At 46.0% G+C, this 25,202-nt stretch overlaps 1 protein-coding gene across 1 annotated transcript; it reads right to left on the bottom strand.

Moving 5' to 3' along the window:
* Positions 1 to 886: 886 nt before the first annotated feature.
* SLC22A4 (solute carrier family 22 member 4) lies at positions 887 to 24,976 on the bottom strand. Its single transcript, XM_021549469.2, has 10 exons — positions 24,584 to 24,976; positions 18,481 to 18,584; positions 16,830 to 16,984; positions 13,105 to 13,276; positions 11,065 to 11,191; positions 9,050 to 9,150; positions 7,850 to 8,064; positions 7,017 to 7,199; positions 4,518 to 4,653; positions 887 to 3,328 (listed from the first exon to the last, which is right to left on the bottom strand). The coding sequence occupies exons 1-10, from the start codon at positions 24,974 to 24,976 to the stop codon at positions 3,253 to 3,255; spliced, it is 1,662 nt and encodes a 553-aa protein (XP_021405144.2). The 3' UTR covers positions 887 to 3,252.
* Between the last annotated feature and the right edge of the window lie 226 nt (positions 24,977 to 25,202).

The following is a 25,202-nucleotide window of genomic DNA, read 5'->3' as shown; positions in this document are numbered from 1 at the left end:
GCGCGGGGCCGGGGCTCCGCCAGGGCCGTTCCCGCAGCGCCGGCCCGCGTGTGAACCCTTCGTGGGGAGCGCCTGCTGTGGGCTGGTACCGAGCCAGGAGCCTGCAGGCATTGCCCTGCCCATCAAAGCACGGCGGTGCTGCGAGCTCAGCAGTTAAAGGGCTCCTCTGTCACTCTGTGTCACTCTGTAGCACCTTCCCACAGCTGCCATTGTCCCTTCAGCAGGCTCAGCTGAAGCTGTAAAAAAGCTTTCCTGACCCTGACGCTATTTTCGCAGGCAATGCGTACTACATGCTTGACAAATAATAAATTTAATAAATAATATTCTAATCCCAGGCCCAAAATCCCAGCTCAGTACCTAGCGGTATAGGCAGGAAGTTCACAGAGTCCCATACAAGGCAGTTCAAAAGCTGAATTGCATGACTGCAGAAATTTGATCCTGCTCTTCATAAAGCTAACTCACATTTTCAAGTGTCTTCTTTTTCCCACCACTAACTGATAAAAAAAAAAATAGTGTACCTTTTACAGCATTTTTGAACACTTGTATTTAAAATGATCTTTTATCCCTGGGTTGGAATCACATGGTTGTGAAAAATCTCAAAGGTGGAAAATGAATGACATAATAGGAGTTAAATCACAAAATCATCCTTGAGCCTGGGTGGGGTCAGCTTCCAGGGATTTGCACCTGAAAGGCAGAAAAACTGTACCACGCCATTAAAATCTTCATGTGTGGAAGAACTTAGTCGGTGAAAGAGCTTATTTCAGGATTTTTTTTCATGCCCAATCCACGCTAAATACTTTTTCTTATTTATTTATTTAAAATTCTTGGCACCAAGTGTTTATGTTCGGAGACCTGCTCTTCAAATAGAATCCACACAGGACAAAGGTTGAAACAATGTCAGTGCACATTTTTATTGCAATGAAAACAGAGGGCGATGACTGACAATTACTACAATTTCATATAATTATTAGCAGACCCAGCAAGTCAGCTGAGGCCAAGGTTGCACAGAGAGACCCCAGTAAAGGTGACAGAGGTTACAGATGAGGCACAGGGTGATGACCCTGTCAGTGAGAACAATCCAGCTGGGGCTTCCCTCATTTCCACTATGCTCAGACTCCATAAGGCCTTGTAACAACATCACATAATTTTAATAAAGACATTCCACTCCCCTGAAAGATTATTAAATCTGCTGCAAAAAATACTATGTGATGCTAGCTTGAGATCAATGGTTTAAGTAAGAAAAATGAGACTGGTTATAACATGGTATTTTAAATACACTGTACTTTTTCTTATTTAAAAAAGGAAAAACAGGTTTTAAGATACTGAAAGGTTCAAGAGTACAAAAATATTTACCTTTTAGAAATACCCAAGCCTACAATCGCATAAAATAAGTCTCAAAATAACAATCTTCATAAAAATATGGCCACCTATATAAAACTCAAGTCCTCAAACCTGTCCTATGCTGATAAAAAGGCTCTCTTGAGAAATTTAGTTGCATCTAAACAATACTTCTTTAGATTAACTCTGTAAAAGTAAAAGCAAGATTAAATACTGCTGTTATTCGAGAAATTGACTAAGAAGGGATGAGAAGATCAGGAGTCACAGGTTCCCTTATGCCATGTTACATTTATGGCAAAAGCATAATTGCAGGAAATTAAAAATAGTATTTCAACTCCCAAAAGCAGCTTGAGTTAATTGCACAAGTTCCTTGCAGTTGTTATAAAGCTTTATATTTGTGCTTGAACTTCAGGGAGAGCCACATTCTTGTGCCAAGAGCCAGCACAAGACAATCTACCCTGAACTCAGGCATTAGAGATGAGACACTGTGCTTTTGTTAGCCCTTATAGAAGGTGAATCAGGGCTAATTGTTATTTATAGAGGATAAAAATCAGTCTATCAGGTCTGATAGACTATAAGTGACCAATAAGTGCACATACAGCCAATAAATACAAAAACAAGAGGAATTACACTCTTCAGACAATGTAGTGTTCATAAAACAGTAGTAGCACAACTCTGAGTTCTACGTTTATCTTCATCCAATCTAGCTTTGCTGAACTCAAAAAAACCCAAAAAAACCCAAAACATACATAATCTGTAGGATTTGAAAAACAAAACACTGGTTTTGTTGGTGTTTGGGGTTTCTTTTAATATAAAAACCTCTGTGGTCTCAAATTAGTCCTTTTGAATTTTTAATAGCCGCAGGTGACCATATCCAGTACAGAAAATCAGATTTTTGTGAGCATCTAATTGTCTTTAAGTTTGTAAATCTTATAAAGGTTTTGTGAATGCTTTTGAAACTGCAGTGAGGGTTCTCTGAAGGTGCAGAACAAAGTGGTATATATTCAAAGGAGAAATTAAATACTTTGGGAAAAAGAAAAAACAACACCCCAAGAGAGCTAAAAAACAGCTTATGCTCATATACCACGAAAAACCTGAAAGCTATAATGCATGGAAGGTTGGGATAGGATCATGGACTTGCTACAGCTGACTCTTCTGTTCAAAGTGGGTGTGACCCACCAGAAAGTCAGCAAATTATAGTCCTTACTCAGTGCTCAAGATTTTTCCCCTTCCCCAAAGCCACTGAAGATTCACAAAGCTGAGGGTTCTGGGTGGGCTCAGGCTTTATGAAAGAGCAGCAGCTTTTACAGGAACAGGGGGATCCCAGGTCCTGGGAGAAGCAAGTGACATCTAAAGCCACTCTGAGGGTAAGTTTAAAACCCATGTCCTTACAGGGAAGTCTGTCTGCTCTGCTACAAATGAATTTTGACTCCACTTAGTCTATGGGCTTTGGCCACAGATTTCAAAGGAGGCCAGGATCTTTCTTTCTTTCTGGTTTTGAAAGGCAGACACCCAGCTCTCCTTCCTCCAGTCAACACACGAAGTGAGAAAAAACACCAGCATTAGGTTTGCTATTTTTTTTCCCCTTTCAGCAGCTTTTATTGAGTACCTGGCTGCCTGGAGTCACTGCAGCATTATTTCTAAGGCTCACTTCCAGCTTACTCCTTGAGACAGACCCTGTTTCTCAACAGGGGCTGTGTCTGCTGACAAAGGCCAGGGACCAGGACACAGTGACAGACCAACAGTCCTACAGGAGCAGACAGCACTGGTCGGTGTACTACATAATTTGGGGACAGCAGCACAGGGGATGACAACTATGGTGCTGTTGGGTTTTGTTCATTTTCCTCTGGCTGGCAAATGCGTTTTGAGATGATTTTGTTCTTCTTTCAGCCCCTCTGAGAGGTGTGTCTTTCTTCACAAAGGTGTTATCAGACTTTTAGGACTCTCCTTGGAACTCCTAATGCCAGTGGTTTGTTGCTCATTTCTGAAACTGAAAGCAAGTAAAAGACTGAGAATGTTTTCCAGGGTGTCATCAGACACTTCCCTCTCCTACAAACACCACTACAATAACAAGGTTACACTGCTAATATAAACATGAGATGAAATACAACATTCTCTACAGTGTGCCTTGCTGGATGGCAGCAGCAGTGCAGCAAACACTTGGAAACTGAACATCATTCAGCAACTATAATTCAGTTACTTCAGGCTGTTGATCCAAGAAATCTCCGAGGGGAATCTGGTTCGAGTCTAAGATTTCTAGCTATAGTTTGTCAACTGCAAAGCTGAAAAGCCACGTGTGAGACATGTAAGAAGTCCCTAATTGTGATAAAGAGAAAAATGTCCTTTCTCTAGGAACCTGGCCTAGGAATTTTTCTTATTCTGAAAGCATAATGAAAGATCCTTATACTGACCAGGAATTAGATGCAGGGAATTCTAGCTTTTTCAAGCTATTATTGCTTACAAGGGCAAATTTTGTTCCAGTACCAGTTCTCACTGAGCTGAATGGTGGCTATGCAGCTGCTCTTTGGTTAATTCAGGCTGCTCTAAGAATTTTTCTCACACTGTAGTGGATGTGCATAGATTTGAACAGAAATGTTTGCTCAGGGTACCCTAAATAGCAATGTTGGTGGGACAAGAGAACTGTCATTGCTTACAGGTAAATCACATAAACCAGAGGAAAAGCTGTCCTGGCCTGTCTCTGGCTGCCCAGGAAGAGGCTAGAATGTTGAAATCCTGCATTTAATTTAGAAATTTAGAATAGTACCTGAAGACCTTACACTGGAAGAATGAAGGGTGTCATAATATAATATAATCCTACTAAATAAATAATAAAACAATCCTACTAAATAAATAATTTAAGGGAATAGTTTAAATAAGGAGTTTAGGAGAGTAAATGATATAAAAGGATGGAAAATGTCTGGACATCTGAAGCAACAATCTCAAGTGCTGTGAAGTCAGCCTTGCTTTGCCAGCACACATCAACTCTCAGATTTAGACATTCTGGAGAAATGGTATGATGTCATTGTCCATCAAATTAACAACCTGAAAGAAAACAATCTGAAGGGCACTTTGAGAGCTTTGAAGTTTTGCAGTGGACCTGAAGAAACATGTTTCCTGATTGTGAAAAGAACTGTGTTCTAAACTCCTGTGAAGTGTGGGATGAAGGAAAGCTGCCTTACCATTTCACCTTCAGCATCTGCTCAAAGCTCTCGGGCAGTGGATTGCCAAAGCTCTCCGGGAGAAACAGGGTCAGGATCCCAATCAGCACAGTCAGGCTTCCCATCAGGATGTATGGCAGGAATCTGTCATAGGCACCTGGCAGAACACACAACATTCCAACAGTACTTCATGTCTACAATTACCAAACTCACAGGTAAAGTTTATATTCCAGACACTGCTGTAATGCAGAATTAATTGGAATAATTAGCTGAAAGATTAATCCATATCAAAGGTGAATCCAAAGCTGGATTACATCTATTACCTGCCAGCAAAGGGACTTTTCAATTCTTAAAGCTTCAACATGTGCTCTTGGATGGCCACAACCTACCATAATTCCATGCCAACCCCCACATTTGTGTAGCAGCTAAAAGTTTGGATAGTTTTTTTTATTTGTTTGGCGTTTTTTATTTGTGGGTTTTTTTAATGTTTTCAACTGGGATAATCAACATCTTTGCAAGGCAATAGCTCTCGCCTTCAGTACCACACTATCATCAAGAACCAAATACTCTGTTAAATAATACAATATGAGGGAATAAAATTGCTTGTAAGCAGTGAAGCACTAATCACTGCCTGAGATCATGGATCTTGCTGGGCTGATGCAAAAGAAGGGAAGAGACTAAGTCAGCTATACAGGTCAGTTACAGACTAACAGCTCATTAGTAGGAAAATGCTTTAAAGCCTTCCTTACTGCAAAGGGAGACAGCATCAGGCTTCCCAAGACACACATGAGGCTCTGACCTTAGCCTATTCAGAAAATTGTTTTGGACTTGAAGGCAGCAGCCTCTGCCAGCAGCCTCAAGCTGGCACACAGCTCTTTAGGCAGGATGCAAAATCCTCAAGTCACAACAGCACAGCAATGAAAAGGTCTTTCAGAAAAGAGATTAGCTAGGAGTTAAAGTATTGAAGATAGAGAAAGTACCAAACTGGACTTGACAGCTTTATTTTATAGCTGGGATGCTTTATAACGTATGGAATAAACTCAGATTAAAGAGAGGACCTGTGGGTATATCTCATAGAGCTGAAGTTTGTGATCTGATCTCCTCTGTATTTTTGAGCTGGATGAACTGCAAGGTCCTAATTTAGCTGTAGAAATAGCAGCAGCTGACAAGTTTCTCATCAAACCTCTTAAAGTTTTAGAAACTATTTTGATATCTGGAACAAGATTTTTTGAAGACTGAGCCTGTGGATACCTGGGAGAAAAAAAACCCACAAATCCACAAAAAACAATCAGTAAAAATGTTATTTTGTCTATATTTCTCTCTTAGTGTTCCAATGGAGACTGAAGACCTTAAGGAGAGTCACAGTCCTGCTTACCCTTTTACTTCACATTTGCAAATACCTAAGACAAGATATTTTCACCATTTTTAGTACAATGTGTTCCAGTTACACTGGAATGCAGAGGTGAGTCAACACTGGTTAGTTACAGATAGTCAGCTCTTCTCCACTTTCCTGGCATGGAGAATCAGCACTAACCCCTCAGCAGTACACCAGCAATGTTTTGTCAAAGCCAGCAAGGTCAAGCTCATGTTGTATGAAAGATCTCAGCAGGAAGCAACACTCATTAGGGGCAGAGAGAGCTGACATAGGGCCAGTGATGGCAGAAGGAAATAAATCATGTGTGAATGGAAGAAAGAGGAGATTGAGCACCCCAGACTGAACTTAGACCCCTAACCTCTATCACTCTTTTCTGTCTGCAGCATGAGGAACATGTATTTTACGTATTAAACAAAAAAAACAAAAAAAACAACACCAAACCAAACAAAAAAATATTTGTCAGTTAATATATGCACAGCACTCAAACTGTGATGGCATTGAGTGTCAAGAAAAGCCTATGAGGAAATTAATAATACTGCTTACAGAAATATTGAGCAATAAGAAAAATGAATGAATGCTGAGATGACTGGCTTAGAAACTTAAAACAAAACAAAAAAAACCCATTTCAAGTAAACACACTTTCATGCCACTTAACCTGTATGTTTTCCCTTTATTACTTTAGAGAGCACAAATCCTGGGAATGTCTGGAATCCCACCTGCAACATACCCATCTCAGGATGCCCAGGAACAGTACCATGCAATGAATTTCCTACTGCTACATTTCCTTACCTGCAAGACCACTTCTTGTCACACTCTCATGGGAAACTAACTGGCATCCCGAGATGTGATTATCATTTCAGCCACTCTGCTTGCAGAGTTCATAAACATCATCATTGTATTGTGCAGCTCTAACCCACTTCAGGGATACCTGAATGGTCCCTAAAGGAATGAAGTGCCTGATCCTTCTGTGAAGCCCAGGGAGCTCCACTTAATTTCTACCATATGTGACAGTGAACTCACACCCAGGCTGAGAGAAAGAACTGAAAAGACAAGTGAAGGGACTTAAGGCTGAGCCTGCACTGCAGGAGCTCAGATAATTTCTCTGGGCAGTTGTGTGGGGCAAGGCACAAAGAAGGAGATCTCACCCAGGTAAACGAAGTAAGGAGCAATGATGCTGCCCAGCCTGGAGGCCGTGGAAGTCGCTCCCACTGCCATGTTCCGCACCAGCGTTGGGTACAGCTCCACACTGTAGACATAAAGCATTGAAAATGCAGCTGTGATGCCAAACTTCCCAAGCATCACCAGTCCAACAGAGAGGACATTGAGTTCTGGAGGAGAAAAAATAAAATCAAGGTGAATAAACAACAGCTTGTGATTATTACCTGTATTACTTCTACATCCAAAAGACTGTATTGCTGCGTCTTTCCAAAAGGTCATGAGTTTGGTGCTTTGGGTTTTTTTAATTATACAAAATATTAATCTCATCCCCAGATGACTTCAAACTCCCCACTAAGCATAATGTAGACGCTCAGGTTATTTTGTATTTTTCAGATTTCTTCAAGCAAAACAGCATTATTGAAATGGAACAAAAGTCTGGATTACACAGCAATAAACTACAAGCTTGAACCCACCCCTTTTTCACAAAATCCTGTGGAGATTTACACACAGTGGAATCCAGATGCAGGTTATTGTAGCCTGGAAGCACAACCAGATAAATCACAGTACACTTTCAGCTTTCATTTTGGAAGTTGGTTCCCCCTGAACTATATAAAGCTCAGTAATTTGACACAATAAATGAGAGTTGAGTGTGACTCAGCATATACAAATGCAAAAAAAAAAAAACACCTAAGGCTGCAAGGGATCAGTATAAACTTGACCTCAAATTCTAAATTTTCCAGTAATTTTGCAGAACTATTACACAGTACCATAACATATTTTGAATGTTTCATATTCTTAAGTCACATATTTAATTTTGTACCTGCAGGAACCAGCTGAATGAAGAGTACAACACTTCCCCCTAAAAACAAGGTGCCAGATACGGAGTAGCGCCGTGGGAGGGAACGGAGGAGAAGCCAGGCGATCACATACGCTGGAACTTCAATAACAGCTGAGAGGAAACAGTTGACGTAGGCATTTCCATGCCAGTCTGGAGTGCTGAGGGACAGGCCAAAGTAACCAACTGATGTGAAAAACCTGAGAAAAGCAATAAAAACAAATTATTCCCGAAAGAACAGTCTCTGAACGCCTCCAGTGTTGCCTCAGATGTTGTTACAAAAATAGGATATTGCAAAGCACTGCCACAGGCATTGTGGCTTAAAAAAGTCTCAGTGGCAACCCCCTCTTTCTAATTCTGTCATCTCATTCAGTGATCATATCCACAGCAGCTTGAAGACATCTCAGATTTCTCTGTCCTTCCTGCATACACTACACCAAGTAAAAAGCTTTGTGGAAGTTGTTCACAAAGTCTTATCCCTGCAATAGATTCAAAAACACAATGAAACTCTTGCAAGCTTCCCAAGCCAACTACATTCCTACTTGTAGCTAGTGTCAGATCTCCCACCCTCAGCAGTTGTGTTATATCTTATTTAATCTTCACAGAGAGCTGGATGTTCAGGTTTCAGATCTCAGGAGTGCCTTACCAAATGTGCTAGCCAATTCCTTTCTGCTGGAGTGAATATGGACAGAAAAGAGTTCTGGTTTGTCTATATGGCATTATTGGGTCCTCATTTCTTGTGGCTGCCCAGGCAGGGACCAAGATCTCACTGAGATGGGCAAAGTACAGAACAGAACAAAAATGCTGGCCATGGGTCTGACTCTTGTTATGTTACTGAGTTGCTGCCTTTGCTTCAAGAAGAACATTTCTCTTCAAATAGAGATTACAGAGATGGGGAGCATTAAAAAAAAAAAAAAAAAAAGCAATGTACTTAAATGTACTTAAGAATACAGAAGTTATTACATTTAGTTTTGTAACTATTTTACATCTGAGTCAAGGCTACTGTCTCCATATTCTTGTGCATTAATGCAGTGTGGGTGTGAGGACACTGAGGGCCATGTACCAGCCAAGGACCAATGGAGCTGGGCTCTGAGGCTCAGACTTATTATCTAAACCTGTGGCATGTGCCCTCAAATCAGAAACTGTTCTATTGCCTGGGTACTTTAGGAATACACATTTCCTTACCACAAAAGTAATGACATAATAGTAATAGTTGCAATGTTTCGGGTTCGAAATAGGTCCAGAAGGATAGCCTTCTGCTGCTGCTGAGGCTTCGAATCCTGCATCTGAAGGAAAAAGGAAAACAAAACCAAAAAAATTCCCACACACCTAAGAGCATAACAACCTCTGCTACCCACAGTCCAGGAGTTAACGAAGTTATGGCTATCAGGGGATAAGTGGTCAGCCCAAGGGCTGCTTCTGCACCGGGGAGCACAGTCCTTAGGTGGAGCTTGTCTTTGCACCCAGCTGTACTCATGGGAGCTTCCACTGCACCACGAAGACTAATGAGAAAGGAGTATCAGCTGACCAGACAGATGAGCTAAGGTTTCTTTAAGGATCTCACACAGTACTTCCAGAAGTAACCTCAGTACCAGAGGCATTTTTCTGTCCATTCTCTGCACTGTCCATTCAACTCTCTTAAACCTTCATAAGGTTTGTGAAATGAATGTAGGAAATCAGCCAGTTTTGCTGCCTGCCAGCACCCTGACAGAGGAACAGATGAGAAAGGTTGGTGAGGCCAGGGCACATCATAGGAGCATCCACCACCTCAGACTGGAGATGGAGGGTCTAGTTTGAGGCTTGAAGCAGGAATCTTCTGAGTGGCATTAGAGTGCCTTTCTGCCTGCACACTTTGCCTTTGCCAGGGCAAAGCCAGAACCTGTGGCCAGGCTTCCCCCAGGCCCAAAGAACAAGTCACCCTGCTTCTCCCTACAGGACTATCCAGGAGATGCCCTTTCCTAGGAATAGATGATGGTTTCCAAGGAGTGTCATTCTATTAATGTTTGAAAAATACTTCCAACATAGACTTAGCATGCACACATCTTCCTCAGGCTTTTCTGTACAGATAATTTGGCACACAAAGTTCCATGAAGCAGGTGAGTTTGGTTTAAGAAAATATGCAGGAATGAGCAATCCAAAAAAGTCATCCCTAGTTTGAAAGACATCTGAGGCCTGGCTGTGAAGTAAGGGAAGTGGTTTTCCATGGCTGGTGTAGAATGAGCTTCCCATAATTGGAGCACGCACTTTAATTCGCACTAAAACTTCCACTTGGGAAGAGATCTTCAGCCAAAATGTAAGTGTGACAGTCAAGCGACAGATCCTGCCCAGGGGAGGGATAACTCGAAGTGTCCTGCAGACACTGCAGAGGAGCACATGGTGTTTTCATTTCTGCTCTCTCAGGAGACACAAAAAGCAGGTGGCAGTATAAGGCAGTAGAGGAAGATCCAGCCTAAGACAGACAGTCGTTGCTGACACAGGAAGGAGTCCTTGCACAAGAAAAATGTGCCTCTGTGAGGAGCTCCAGTGAGGGCAGAGCCAGTAGAGGGGGAGATGAGCACAGGAACCAGCCATCCCACAGTGGCTGTGCTGCTCCCTGGCTTGCTGGGCTGCCAGCTTTGCACTAGACTTTCTTCTTTTAACCATTAGATACGAAATACAGAAAAACCACAGTTTTGAAGAAGAGCTTGATGTTCTTCATTGTCTTCACTCACATCATGGTTTTCAAGTCCCCGTGTAGCACTCAGGTGCTTTGCCTGGTTTGGGCAACCTGAGGAGTCCCTCGGGCTCCAGGCAGACCCAGCTCATGTGGATGCTGATTCAGGGTCCCCCACACAGCCCCCTGCAAAGGGCTCTTGCTAACTGCAAACTGCTAAAAATGCACCAAACTGAAATGGGCACATACAGTTCTCCTTGGGTCTTTGCAGCGCCCAAAGGATGAAACAATCTGGGTCACCCTTGCTTTGAAAACCACAATAAACCGCTGCTGAGGAAGAGAATTTTACTGTGAAAAGCAAACAAATAAAGCCTCCCTCTGGGTTCTCACTTTGATCTCGCTAACCCAGCACTTACCGCAGGCCAGCAGCCACTGCCAGCCCAGGAGCTGCTGTGCAAACCAGCTCTTTGCTGGCATTTCCCAAAAAGTCAACCGGCCAAACAGGGAAGTGCCAGCGAGGTAAAGTACCAGGATGTATGGAACATACCTCTGCAGTATCGAAAAGCACAGCTGGGGCTGGAATGCCATTCATTTTTGCAGCCTTTTGGATAATAGCTTCTGCCTCCTTGTATCTTCCCTGGGAGATCAGCCACCGAGGAGACTCAGGAATGATCCTGTAACAAGTTTGAGAATAAATGATGATGCAATGTTTTCCCAAATGTAACAAGTTATAAATAACATTTATCGTGCCTAGGAGTTACACTCGGCTCTCACAGATTGCTTGCAGCAGGAGACAGCCCTGCACAGAAGCATGTGGGCAGTGTAACTCAAATATATGGGACCTATTGCCATGCTAAAGTAGGTGCTTTGTCCTTAGTGGCTGTTTTTTAAGGAATAATTAATGTCCACCAGATGTCACCAGATAGACAGAAAGGATGGGGGTAGCTTAGCCAGTGTGAATCAAAAATATTCTTAGGAAGCTGCACACAATGTGTAAATGCTTCAAATATGCACAGCGTGTATTGAAAGGTTCTGTGTCACAGGAATCTTATATACAAACCTCACCATGTTACCACAGCTCTGAGGCAGATTCTCCCGGGCAGAGGGCAGGGGCAGCGTCCCCTTGCAGAGTTGATGACATTTTCTAATCAATTACAGGCACATGTTGAATGAATTAACACCAAACACAGGACAGAAAATGTCAACTTTCCTTAACTAAATCTTTTGGTCTTAGCAGATGCTATCTTGCTCTCTTTAGCCAGCAGCACTTTTTCCTCTCTTTGGAAAAAAGCAGGTCAGGCACTCCTTTTCTGATGAGCCCTAAAAACTGACTCAAAGCCAGGTCAATAATTACAAACATCAGATGATTTATATCTGATCATTAATCACTAATGGGACTTTCTGTAAGATGAGCTGCCTCCACTGCTCTTCTTACTGGGAAAGCTGAGGATCTTGAGACTGCAGAGATAATGCAGGGAATCTTCTGGAGAATTTGGAAGGGAAATGAGTAAAAGAGCAAGAACTGTACAGAGCAGAGGGATGTGCAAGTCACATGGTCCATGGAAGCAGTGGGTCCACATGCCAAAATGCCAGCTGACACCAACCTGCCTTGGCAGAGCTTTGCCAGGGCACCTTGATCCCCATCTACCCCCACATAGGTCCCAGACAAAGTGTCTCGAAGGAAGTTTTTGGCATTTTTAAATGTAAGCTTTTAAAAGGCTTGGCAATTCCCAGCCCATAGATTTCAAAGCAGGACTCTGAAGCCATCCTTGGGGACAAATTTCCTGTGCCTCATAGTGCCTGTTGTACAGGAGACATCTGAGAGGCTCCCACCCAGAACCAGCCTCCCCAGAGAACAGCTGCTTGGTGCAGAGGGAAATGCTGCTGTGATGAAGGAATTTGAAACACTTCAAGTGAAATAAGAAAATGGACATTTAAACAGAATCAGACTGTCTTTAAAATCCAATGACAGCAGAGGTGGAGCTGAAAACCATTTTAAAGGTTTGGTTTGAAGACTGAGATTAAAAAAAAAACCTAACCAACAAATCACCAGCAGATAATTCTAACAAGACTGGGACATGCAGGAGGTGTTTTAGACTATAGAAGAGTGTGTCTAAATCACTCAACTGTTATTAGGATGCTAATTGCTCACTTACAGATACAACTTTTTCAAGATAGCAAAAAGAAAGGAGTTCCCTGAATAATATGAAAGAACTCTTTTGTTGTGAATTATTAAGAGTGTGAGTGATACCTTGCTTTTCCTTTCCTATTTTCAAACACCTGTCCCTTCAGAAAACAGCAGATGCCCAAGGCAGCAACCAGATAGGGCTATCTGCCCTTCTCAGTGCTTCTGTCCAGCTAAAAAGAGCAGGGCTTCAAGTACACAGCACCAACGAAGCTCTCTAGGTAGTTACTCGACTTAAAATTGGCAAGAAAAACCCCAAACAAAAAAATGCCCCCTCAAGGCAAAGCCTTCTCACATGGTGAATAGAAGAGAGCCCCTCCTGCCTGACCCTCTGCCATTACCCAGCACAAAGAGCATCGGGCGGGAGGAGGGGTGGGAAGCGTGGGCTCGGCATGGACTCACCACCAGAGCGGGATGCAGAACAGCCCCGGGACAGTGAGCGCCAGCAGCAGCATCCGCCAGTCTCTGATGAAGTAAGCAAACAGTGGCAGCAACATGTAGCCAATTGCAAAAAATATGCAAACTCCTAATGTAGAGAATAGAATACGAACTGATTTGCCAAGAATTTCTGTGCCTGTTTAAAACAAGGGAGGTTGGATTAGCATTTTAACTCTTTGTTTTCAAGCATGGCTAAAAATACTTTATTGCATTTACAAACAAAAAAAAATTAAGCTAAACAATCTTAGAAAAGAGCAGCACAGCACAGACACGCCTGTACAGAAAAGCTGCTGGGAGTATTGGGAACCTTCAGATAAAGAAGCTACTTCTGTTTGCTTTGATTAATGCACTGGCAGACACAGATAAGGACAGGCATGGGGGATGGCTGGCAGGATCCCAGGAGCCTTCCTCATATGCTCCCCTAGGACACATCCTGCTCCCCCACGTAACCCATCCGGATTTCAGATGCAATTCACTGCTGGGCACTTCTGAAAGAGCAAAGGTCTGAGCACAGCAGACTTGCATGGGATGGAAGGATGTGAATTTACAGTAAGGTGAGGTGGAAACAAATTTCCCACCTATTTTTGGGAACAAAAGAAAGGTTGGAATGTTGGATCAGTATATCAGGGGCTGAAGGACAGAACCAGAGAAGATGCCATCCTCTAGTAATGTAATTGTTCCAGTAGCCAGGCAGCAGTCAGGGAAAGCATCCTACAGCCATTGCACCATGCAGCAACCTAATATCCAGTAATGAAAACTGAGACAGTTCTAAGCTTTCCACAGCACCTAAATTGTTTCACAATTAAACACCCAGCCACTGCTTAATAGAATCCAGTGAAGCCCTCAGGGCCACCTCACTTCTCCTTGAGGTCTCAGCCCCTGGTCTGCAGAGCTCTCCTTCACATCAGGAGCACTGCAAGGGCCGTAAGTGCCACAGTTTGATCTGGACTCAATTAAAACACAAAGGACACTGAGCAAACTGAAGGTCACAAAGTGTGGAGAGTGTACTTGGGTTCTGTATCATGGCAAGAACTCCAACATTTATAATTGCAGAGAAGATGGAAAAAAATACCCAAGACTGGAAAACCCTCCTATTTGATAGTTACATGAATTCTCATTTCAGAAACCTGGAGTAACAATAAAGTCACAGTAAAAAAAAGTGAAAACAAGAATTTGCTGGGCTAAAATGAGTGTGTGGGGATACATGTTACCATCTTCCTCTTGACTTGCTCTTGTTTAGAGGGGCTTTCTTGAGAGAGGTCTGATACCTGAAACATTGGTTTGAGCCTGTTAAATGTTACATTATAATTTGTGTCAATTCAAAGACAGTATGAGATGACATCTCTCCTGCCTTTCCTCTTCCCTCACTCTTGTAGCCTTGGAGTAACAGTTCTTGGACAATACCAACATGCCTTCACAAACCTCTGTAGTGTTTTACAGTCCCAGAACCTGAACACAACAGTTCTGAGCACATAGAACAACTGAGACCTAAAGCTAAGAGAGAAATTTCACAGCATGTGGCTCAAAAAACCCTAACATTGACTACAGAAGTTCACCAACAGCTCAGGGGCAACTATTTCCATGAAGGTGGGCAATAGTGCAAAGGGCAGCATGAGCCTGGGTGATAAGGATGCTGAAACAGGGTCTGAGCTACACAAGGGGAGGCAACAGAGGTTTGGATGTTGAGAGTTTGAGTGACAAGAGAAATCTGCACTAAACTTGGAAAAAAACTCACTGTACTTGGGGATGGAGGGTGCCAGGGCTGCAGCACAGCCAGGGTCAACGGGGCATTTAGAGGTGCAGGTGTCACTGCTCCTCTCCCAAGCACAAGTCTGCCCTGCCTGCTCTTGATGAAACAAGGCGAGAATCTCCAGCACATCCTGGAAGCAAGATGGGTTTTCTTAAGGAGTTGCTTTTCTTTTTATGGGTATTCTCCTATTGAGTGTCTCTATCATGTGCAGCTTCCTGGAAGCTCCTGGGTTTGCCTTGCCACAGGCAGAATTCCCAGTGCTTATGGGGAACATGCTGGCTGTGGAGTGTAGGGTGGGAAGGACCACCCTCTGTAAGTACCTCCCTCCTTGCCCATGACAGTCAGCTGATGGCTCACTTAAATGGGGAAGCGAATCAGATTAACCCTGCCCTTAGAACCAGCCTCAAGGCTGCTGGGGAATGGCCAGCACCGCTGGCAAGTGCCCCAGGAATCTGCCTCTGCTCCCTGGGAGCCATCATTGCTGTGGCAACTTTACAGAGAGGATGGCAGAAGAGACAGCACAATGGGGCAAGGGGAGCAAACAACAGCTAACCCATTAAACAAGCCTAATGAAACTGGGGTAAACCCAGTCTCCTCTCTCAACAGAAGGACCATTTGCCCAGTGGGGTGTTCCTGGCCCTCCCTTCCAGCTCTGCTTCTGCTGAGCCCAATCCACATCCAGCTGTGCCCCACATTCCCAGGGGAGCTGGCAGCTGAATTCCTGCCTGAACCTGCACCTCTGTGCTACACAACACCCTTGTGTTTCCACAAGGATTTTCAGCTTTACCCAGTGCTGTACCCCCCAGCCTTCCCATGGCAGGCATTGGCTCCTGCTCCATCAGCTCCACACAAGAATTAAACTGCCAGGACAGTGGGAGCAGTGGCAATTGTGACAGCAATGGCAGGAACAGTTACAACGGTGATGGCAACAAGGCATCTCCTTGCTGACAGCCTGCCCTTAATCCTCCCTGTGCCACAGGCAGCAGCAGTAACTCGTGGCTGCTTGGGGACACAGTGCTGCATCCTCTTCATAGCACTGACTTCATATTATGCTCTTCTGAACTATTTTTTCTCCTCATGTTAAACCTCACGGGGTAGGAAAGACCAGCATTAACTAGTAATGTACAATTTTAATCTAGCTCCCATTATGATCTACAAATTCTAATGTTGAAACCAGGGGTTTATAAATGGCCATAAATATATATCTGTACAGACATTAAAGACAGAAAATCCCGTTTCCCTCCTGAGACCTGTATCACTCATCCCCATAATTTGCCCATGGAGTTGCCTTTCCTGAAACCCCCATGTCCAGTGGGAGCCTCGGTGGGGTCCCCTTCCCCATGGGGTCCCTTGTTCCCTGCAGGGTCCCCAGGCAGCAACTGCAGCCATGCAGCTGCTGGGTCATTCTTCTTGCTTTCCATAAAAAGGAAAGCAAACCTTATCTCCCAGAACTTAGGACATTATCACTGATCCCAACACTGAGAGCAATGACTTTATGGCTAATGGGACTTTGGCACCAGCCAGCTCCTCTGCTCTGGTCCCCTGACACTCACTGAGACTGGGAATTGCTGGGCTGCTCCACTTTGCACTCAGGTGTGCACTGACCTCCCTGCAAAGGGTGCAGAGGGAGGCAGGGATGAACCCAAATGCCTTCTGTATCTCAGATCTGCTGCTAAACCCTGAACACTGCATTGTATGTCTTCTCCAAAGGGGAATTAAATGCATGTTTATTTAGACTCTTCCTGCTCTCTTTTTTTTTCTCTAAACCTACAGAAAGTATGGGCTTGAAGAATCACAGAGAAAAAAAAATCATACTGGCTTAAAGTAGGAATTTTACCAGTGTAGATTTACCGCTGTCTAATTAATGATCCAGGTTCAGAGGGGAAAAAAATAACAGTACATTAAGTAAACATTTAATCTAATGCAAATACATTCATACCCAAAATGAAGGCCACCACGTAGTTAGATATCTGTCCCATCCCCACAATGAGAAAGAGCACTGTGAACATCTCCCAGCTGGTGGAAAAGATCTGCAGGAAGCTGAAGCCAGTCTGAACAGCCATTGTCAAAAAAAGGATATTCTTCCTGCCAAACCTTTGGTAAAGAAAAATATTATTATTGAAACAGCATGTATTTTTGGTGGGAGCTATGTAAGAGGGCACAAGGGAGAACAAATATCCAATCTCAAGTTATGCATCTTAGCACAAACTGAAGTTCTGTTCATCTTAAAGAATTTTATTATTTTCATATGCACTAAAAAATATTAACATTTCCAAGACCCATGAGACAAACAGAGAAGAAAAGTTATGACCAGACACTTCAGAAAGCCACTAGACAGAGATTAAGGAGACTAGGCAACAGTACAACAGGGAGACACAAGCAGACTGCAAGCTACACACCTGAAAGTGAGGAAATTATGGATTTCAGGATACTGGAATCCATAATTACGTGGCATGTTGTCCTGGAGAGGCAGGACAAGCTCAGTGCAGGTTTTCACACCTGTGGGCACAGATGCTGCACGGGCTGCATCACCTGCTGCCTGCAGCAACCCTTCACTTGGAAAGCTTCTGTAGCAGGCATGGGGAAATTGCTTTGGGACAGGCTCAGATCATAACCCTTTACTGCCAAAACCCCCAAATAATCCAAGGAGGCTCCTGTGGGAGGGCGTGAGCCGGGCTCTCAGTGGCTGTGCTGCCATCAGGGCACACACACTTCCTCAAATGCTCCCACTGGGGAATGGCACCACTGGGATTTAGTGATTATCTCATCTCCCTTTCAAACAGTAACACCAACTGACTTCTGCACTGGGGCAGGAGTCAGGCGATTAAATTCAGATCACATGGAATTTAATGCTGGAGGCTTTGGGATTAAGACTCCCAGTGAGTTTTGAAACCCCTCCACTAAGCACCCAGAGAACACTGCTACCTTATGACATCCTCATTCCCAGACAGCAGTCAGAGCAGGATCAGAGATGCCACCATAAGGGTATGGATGCAGAGATTTGCACAGGGAATGTATATTCTGCATTCAAATTGTAAGGCCAAAACCTCAACACTACTGAGATATCAAATGCCTGCAATGATTTTTTACATTTATATCTACTGAGATGCTACGATAATTGCTATCATTTTCAGGTTATCTTTTCTTCTTCCTCTCATATGTCCTTGCTCTGTTTTCACCAAACCATCTCTCCTATGCAGAGATTCTACTCAAAGGGCAAGTTTCTGTCTTGCAGCTCTAACAAGGGATTATCAGTTAATGTGCAACAAAACTCAGCATCTTTTAAACTGCTAAAAAGGCTGGATAAAGAAACAAATGGGAAGCAGGTTGTGAAGGGAATCACATCAATCTGCAAAGCAGCCACAAGGGCTCCATGTGGAGATCAGTCCCTGGGCTCTGAAGTGCCCAAGAGAGAGAAATCCTTCACCTGGGGTAGTCCAGGATGGGATTTTTGAGGAAGCCAGGCCAGTTACCTAATTTTGTTCAGAACTCAGAGTACTGGACATTTCACTCCTTTTATGTGAAACAAATGCCTTACAATCTCTTAAAACAAAAGCCCCAGGTCTGCTGTGCTCTGCCCATGGCATTACCTGTCTGAGAGCTGCCCCGAGACGAAGGAGCCGATGAGGACCCCCACAAAGAAGAGGGAGGTGGTCAGGGGGGTTTTCCAGTCGTCCTCACACACCAGGTTCCACTGCAAGAGAAAGTCCTGTACTCAGACACAGCCCCAGTGCTTGCTGAGCCTCGTCCAGCACAGGGGCTGCTGGCTGGAGACACAGACATTTCCATGCAATGGAATTCTGTTTCCCCATATCCACACTTCCACCCACCACTGGCACTGTTTTATTGGTCAAGGTCACTGTTGGAACACCCTGCTTAAAGCACAAGAAAAAGAAGGTAAAGTGACTGCCTCCCCTGGCAGCTCCATGAGGCCAAAACAGCAGCAGCTCCATTGCCTCTGAAGGGGATGAGCAGCCAGCAATGCCAAACCTGATGGGAGCCCATGTGTGCAGCTCAGGGGCTGTCCTGGATCTGTTTCCAGTACAATCCTCCCATCATGTACCCACCAGACCCCTGGACCTGGCTCCCCATGGTCCAAGATGTTTCCATCAGTGAAACAGAGCAATGGAGAAGGGTAAAGAACCATCCCAGCTAAGGACAGCTCCCAGTTTACCTCTGCCAGCACAAAACCTGCTGCAGCTCTGTAACTTCTGGGGCTGACAAAACATATATAAGATGATGCACAGAATGAAATCTGTTCCACCCCACAACCTGCACCACTGACGTGCCACCCATCACTCACAGCCTCGTGACTGCAGCTGGCTGTGGCTACAGACTTAGGACAGGAGCCAATGTGGAAACTTCCCCCTTAAACTACTCATAACCTCAGACAAGGTTTAAAAAAAATAAAAACTGCATCATGAGCTTCTGTCCACCGAAGTTACAGCTGAGGATGTCTCTGCCAAGGCTTGCTCCCTTCCTGGTGACTAATCTCTGGTTAAGGCATGCCTGCCAGGAGTACTTAGGGAGAGGCTTCAAACATGTCACTCTCAGATCAGATAATTCTACCACAATTGTAAGCTAGTTAGATCACAGATTAAAGTATGGCATAATTGTAATAATTAGCCATGCTATCAGAGAGTAGGGCCATCATCTGCACCCTTTGCTTGGAGACTGGATGGGCCAAGCACAGGCAAAGGCTTGGTGATGGAGCAGAAACCTGCCACCAGAGCTGCTCAGGCTCCTCACTCAACTGCAGGCAACCAGGAGCAACTCTTGTGTTACAGAGGCACCCAGGCACTGTCTGATGGCACCACAAACCTTGCCAAAAACAAAGCACAGGTGGACTGGTGGATGAGGTTCACAGCTGCTGCAGAACAGGCAGGCAAACCCCAAAACAAGGGGGATGGTGGTGTGGTTTGATGCAGTTTGCTTTGGACTACAATTTAGGAAAGAGATGCAATTAATGCCTATTTTCAGACAGAACAGAAGTGTGCTGCCAGCAGAGGGGAGTCAAGCACCTCTGTCCTTTGCCCAGCCTGTGAAGTTATACCAGTTACATGACAAAAAAAGAAGCTGAGGTTAAATACACAGCCCACGCCTCTTCCTGAGGAACACACTTCTTCAATGCAGGAACAAGAAGACTTGCAAGACTAAAATGTACCTCCAAAACTCAAATCTGATTAGGAACAAAAAGAAACCTGTGGCAGAATTTTCTGTAAGGTATTTTCTTGTCCCTGCTGAGAAGGGCAAGACGGTGAAGTGTGGGTCTGTCTGGGCATACACCTGCACTTATCCACACTGTGTTTTGAGAAGGTGGAGGTTAGCATGTGGATCAGTGGGGCTCTGGTACATTCAAGGATGCTAGTTGTGAGAAATAGAGGCAGGGATCTGCTTCACCTGTGAAAGAAAATAGATTTCTGTAAAGAAAGTCAGTACAAATCAAGTCAAGCATTCAAAACAAAGCAAAATTCATCTATAAAAGACGTAGCATTCAAAGTACACTGCAGATGTCTTTCACCACATCCTGCTGCACCTTCCTTGCCCCAACTCAGGGAAAGCTGCTGAGAGACAGCATGGCAGAATCTGCAGCTCATACAAACTACTGTTAATTACCTGGGTACTGAGCACCTTGGTCTGGCGCCACCAGCACAGCTCCTGCTCCTGAACCTTCAGACTTGAGTTGCTCAAGGTTAAGGATCAGTGTTTTTAAAATGCCTCCATGGTGCCAAAGGCACTTTGGCTGTAAAATAGACTCAGCTAAATAATAACTTGCCCATGAAACTGCATTACCTCCTTGGTGCCAAATGCCTCCTATCCAGGTGTTGGCTCCACTCTTTCCCATGACATACTGCATACCCAGCAAAAATTCACTGTACAGGGTCAAGTCTTTCAGATTTGGGGGGATGTGTAAACAGCACACAGCAGCTTGGCTGTCCAAAGAGGGGTTATTGTTTACAGAACTCACTGCATTTGACCAGAAAACACACAAACACATCAAATCCTTCTGCTTTAAGTATACCTGAAGCTGCTGAGTGAACAATCCACCTGTTTTAGCTCCAATAGCACATGGTACCTGAGCAATTCAGCCCTACCCTAGAGCTACACCTCATCTCCCAAATTCCAGCCTCCCATCCCCACAGGCACTCACTCTGAGGCTCATGCACAGCGGTCAACCACGTATCAACACGGTGAGGTTTCAGCAGTGCTTCAGTGTAAAGGGAAAAGTGAAATGTAGCTTGTCTGCCCCTTTCCTTGGAGGCTGCATCCATCACAGACAGCACCAAGCACACCATGGCTACAGGAGCTACAGCCCAGCCACAGCAAAATTGCCTACAGCTAGGACTTCCAAAATGTCTCTACTGGGCTAATTATACATTAACCAGAAAATAAGTAATTCTGTAATGTCCCTAGCAAAGCAAACTGGGGAGCAAAGTTCATGTAAGATTCCAGGCAAGGCCTCTGAATGCTAGGAATAGGAGCTGCTCAAGAATGCTGTAATTAAACCACTTTATTCCCATCAAATCCCTACAACCCTTCCTGACAAGCTCCCAGCTACTGGAAGAGCCAATGCTGCTGGTAGGAACACTACAGATGGACAAGCTTTCTGAAAAACTGAAATTGCTGGAGAAGGTGCCTTGACTGCCCAAAGTGCCCCCCCTGCCAATCAGAAATCACTAATTAACCCCCTGAGTACAGCCCATTCACATCAGAGGAGAAAACACTAGTGGAACCTTGTGTAAATGGGTGGGGCTGCAAATCAGGGAAAATCTGAACTTGCTTCCAAGAGTAAAGCTGACGATGAATAACTCAAGAAGTGTTAATTATTCACAGATGGCCCCATCCTGCTCCCTGGGTACCAGGTCCAGCAATGAGACCAGCTCTGCTCACTGCACACGTGACAAGCACAAGCACCTCCATGCCTGAGCACAGGGTGGGCCTCCAGGGCTGAGCAGGGCTGCTCTCCACTGATGGAACAAACCATAACAGAATAGAAAAGATCTTCAGATGCCTTCAAACCACAGAAATTCCTGTCCAGTCTCTTGCCTCTGCCAGTCCCAAAAGCTTCTGGTTTCTGCCTTCACTAACATCAGGGCCAGGGCTGGGACAGGGACAGAGCAGGATGACACAGGTGACAGACCAGCAGCTCCAGCAAAACCTCTGGAATTTGCCCTTTGCAGGAGCCTCAAAGTGGTGTCTGGGGTACATGCCATGCCCCATCAGTGGAAAGCAGCTCAGTGTGTCCCCAGGAAGCAGTGCTGGGTGACAGCCTAGCTCAAGGGAACTAGCTGAATCCTAAAGCTTACTCTGAAGGGCAAAATTGATGTTTGTCCTTGAGACTCTAATTCATGTTTGAGCTGAACATTATTATCTAGAAGTAAAAAAAAAAAAAGTGGATTAAATTCCAGAAAAGACTACTAATGTAACAAACCCCAGGAGCCTGCCAATAGGAAAAGGAATCCCTGCAGCCATTCCTCTCAGCGAAGGGATCACTCTTGATCCCACAATGACACACATTTCCACTTGCTCACCATTACTCTTACAGCCCCTTTCTTACATCATCCTGGCCCAAAGATCATCTGTGGACACATTCACCTTTCTCCATAATCTCCATTTTAACACCATAAAAATGACTCAGTCTGGGATTCTCTGCTCCCAGGGTTTACTTAGCATGTCCTCACAGACCAAGTAACACGGGTGCTGAGCTGGCATCTCCCACTTCCCTTCAAGCAACACTAATAACTGGATTAAATGCAACTCAACGAATCAAATGAAGTCTCCGGTACTTAATCCTCTATAATCAAGTTCTCTTCTTCAGTTGAGTTCTGAAGCTGTTTCTTCACTGAGCTTTTCTGATGGCATGTCCTGGCTTGTCTTTCCTAATACAGAGAAAAATGTTGGGTACAAAAATAAGCATCTCAAATTTGTCTAAACTGCCTCTTTCCAGCATTTAATCAGTGCCTGTTTTCCTTGTTTTGAAACCAAATTCTGCATTTTTTCCAAATGTCCATAAAAATTTTGAAACAAAACAAGTGTCCTTCTTTTCCATCTGGCTTACAGATGGGAACCTGGCACTTAGTTTCCATCTCTGAATGTGCTGTTGCCTCTCTGGCACACCCCAGGCCCCATGGCAAAGCCCACAGCTATGTCCCATCCAAACAATGCACAAAATGCTCTTGTTTGGCATCTTCCAACATAAATTATCTACTCTTTATTAAGTAGAATCACATTTCTCCTCTTTTTGCTCCATTTACTGCCTCTCCCAGAGCACGCACTGACTCTAAAACAGAGATGACAAGTTCATAGACACACCAGGATAAACCGACCTCCCTCTGGCAGTGAGAGTGGCATTGTCTATGCCAGTGGTGGCCATCAGGCACCTGCCATGCAGCTGTGGGTTATGTGGGCAGCAGCTGTGCCAGCCGGGCATGTGGGCAGCAAGGCTGCTGCTTCATTTTGCCCATGGCCAGGAGCAGGGCAAGCTTCCCATGAAACCCTGCCTTGACCTGATCCTGTGAGGGATCTCCAATGACTGAGTACGAGTGCCAGCCCAAACGGCGAGTGTCACACGTGTCCGCTCCCTTTGAGCAGGTGACAGGAGGCTGACACCTCCTGCCCTCATCCTGCCAGCCTGGCGTGTGGCTGAGCCTGTGTCTGCACAGCTCCAGCACAGACCCTCCTCCCGTGTCCTCAGGGCACAGACTCCTCGCCTCAGCACCAGAACCTTTCCTGGCTGTGCCATCCTTCGATGGTTTTTTGGTGGCAGATGCTGCTGCTGAGTCCCAGCACTCGTGAGGAGGGTTCCCCACCCATTCCCTCTCACGCATGAGGAGGTGGCCCTGGGCTACCTGGGGCACGCTGGGCTGAAGGACCGCGGAGCCTGCCGGCTGCCTGGCCTGGCACGAGGGTGAGCTGGTATTCCCGGAAACCCCTTACACAACGAAGATCAGCAACAGCACGGCCGCAGCTTCAGAGGAAGCACTTTCCTTCCCTAACTGAGCTCCACACTCCGTGCCGGCGTTACGGAACAGCACGGCTCTGCCACCACAGCACGGCACGGCCAGAAGAGCCAAACAGGCGCTTACATTGCCCGGCACCGCTGGCGTTGCCCCATGACACCGTGCAGATGATGCAGAGCCTTACACACCGAGCGGACAGGCGGGCCAGGCTCCCGCAGAGAGCCCACGGCACCTGCGTCCCACCGATCCCAGCGCCGGCGGCCACGGAAGCCACCGGCACTCCAGGGCTCGGGGCCAGCGGGGTCCACTCTGCTCCAGCCCCGGACAGGCTGGGTGCGCGGTTGGATATGGATATCTGCACGTATCCATGTCCCCATTCAACGCTGCGCTGAGAACGAGCAATTCCATGACACAGAAAATTTACCGGAATGGTAGCGCGCGGCAGGAGGAAACTACTGGGTTTCAGTTTTCAGCCTCTGTTCCCCCCTCCACAGAAACCTCTCTCAGAGTAAACCAGCTGTCAAACACAGCTGGAATGGCGAGGGCGCGCAGCTCCTTCGTCAACCTTTACCTCTCGCATCCCTCCCGCTCCTCGCAGCATCGTGCCCACGCGGACCCCTTCCCACAGGCCCTTCACCCGAAGGTTCCTGCTCCCTGTCCGCCTCCCCCGGACAGAATGACAGGCCCCGGCCCCAGCACGGCCCGGGGCAGGGGTGTCACCGCGGCCGCGCACCTCGGTGACGATGGTGGAGCGATAGACATCGCGGCTGTACTCCCAGCCGTCCAGGCACGGCTCCAGCTCCAGCGCCTCCAGCTCCACGTCGGAGCCGGGTCGCAGCCCCAGCGCCGAGAAGTTGGCGAGCGCGGCCAGGCGGTAGCGGCGGCAGCGGCTCGGCACCTCCTGCCCGCCCCGCAGCTCCAGCGGGATGCTGGCGTTGCGCCACTCGCCGCTCAGGTTGGCCCCGCGGGGCACGGCGCACCGGTGCTCGGGCGTGCCGGCCAGGAACACGACCGACATCCCGTTGAAGCCATTGGGAATGATGCTGGCGCTGAGCAGAAAGAAGACGAGGCGCTGGAAGCGGCCCCATTCGCCCAGGAAGGCGGTGGCCGCGTCGTAGTCGCGCATGGCGAGCGCGGCGCTCCGCGGCTCTCCCCCGGAGCCCCGCGCTCCGCGGGGGCGGCGCGGGCGGCTCCGCCCCGGCCCGGCCCCGCGGGGCGGCGCTCCGGGCCCCGGGGGGCTCGGCCAGCCCCGGGCTCTGCCGACCCCGCCTCCGCGGCATCCCCGGAGCCTTCCCCGGGCACCGCTTCTGCCCCGCCGCCGGCTCCGGAGCTTTCCTTAGGAGGCGTGTCCA

Source organism: Lonchura striata, chromosome 15 (assembly GCF_046129695.1).
Source record: "Lonchura striata isolate bLonStr1 chromosome 15, bLonStr1.mat, whole genome shotgun sequence".
Classification (NCBI taxonomy): Eukaryota; Metazoa; Chordata; class Aves; order Passeriformes; family Estrildidae; genus Lonchura; species Lonchura striata.
This window is presented reverse-complemented; position numbering and strand designations above follow the sequence as displayed.

Excerpts from the sequence above, each read along its gene's own strand:
- SLC22A4 (XM_021549469.2), bottom strand. The coding sequence starts at position 24,976 with ATGCGCGACTACGACGCGGCCACCGCCTTCCTGGGCGAATGGGGCCGC. Across the intron at positions 16,985-18,480 it reads TCGGGGCAGCTCTCAGACAG|GTTTGGCAGGAAGAATATCC; the intron begins GTAATGCCATGG and ends TCTTTACCAAAG. Across the intron at positions 8,065-9,049 it reads ATTATGTCATTACTTTTGTG|GTTTTTCACATCAGTTGGTT; the intron begins GTAAGGAAATGT and ends TGCTTTTCTCAG.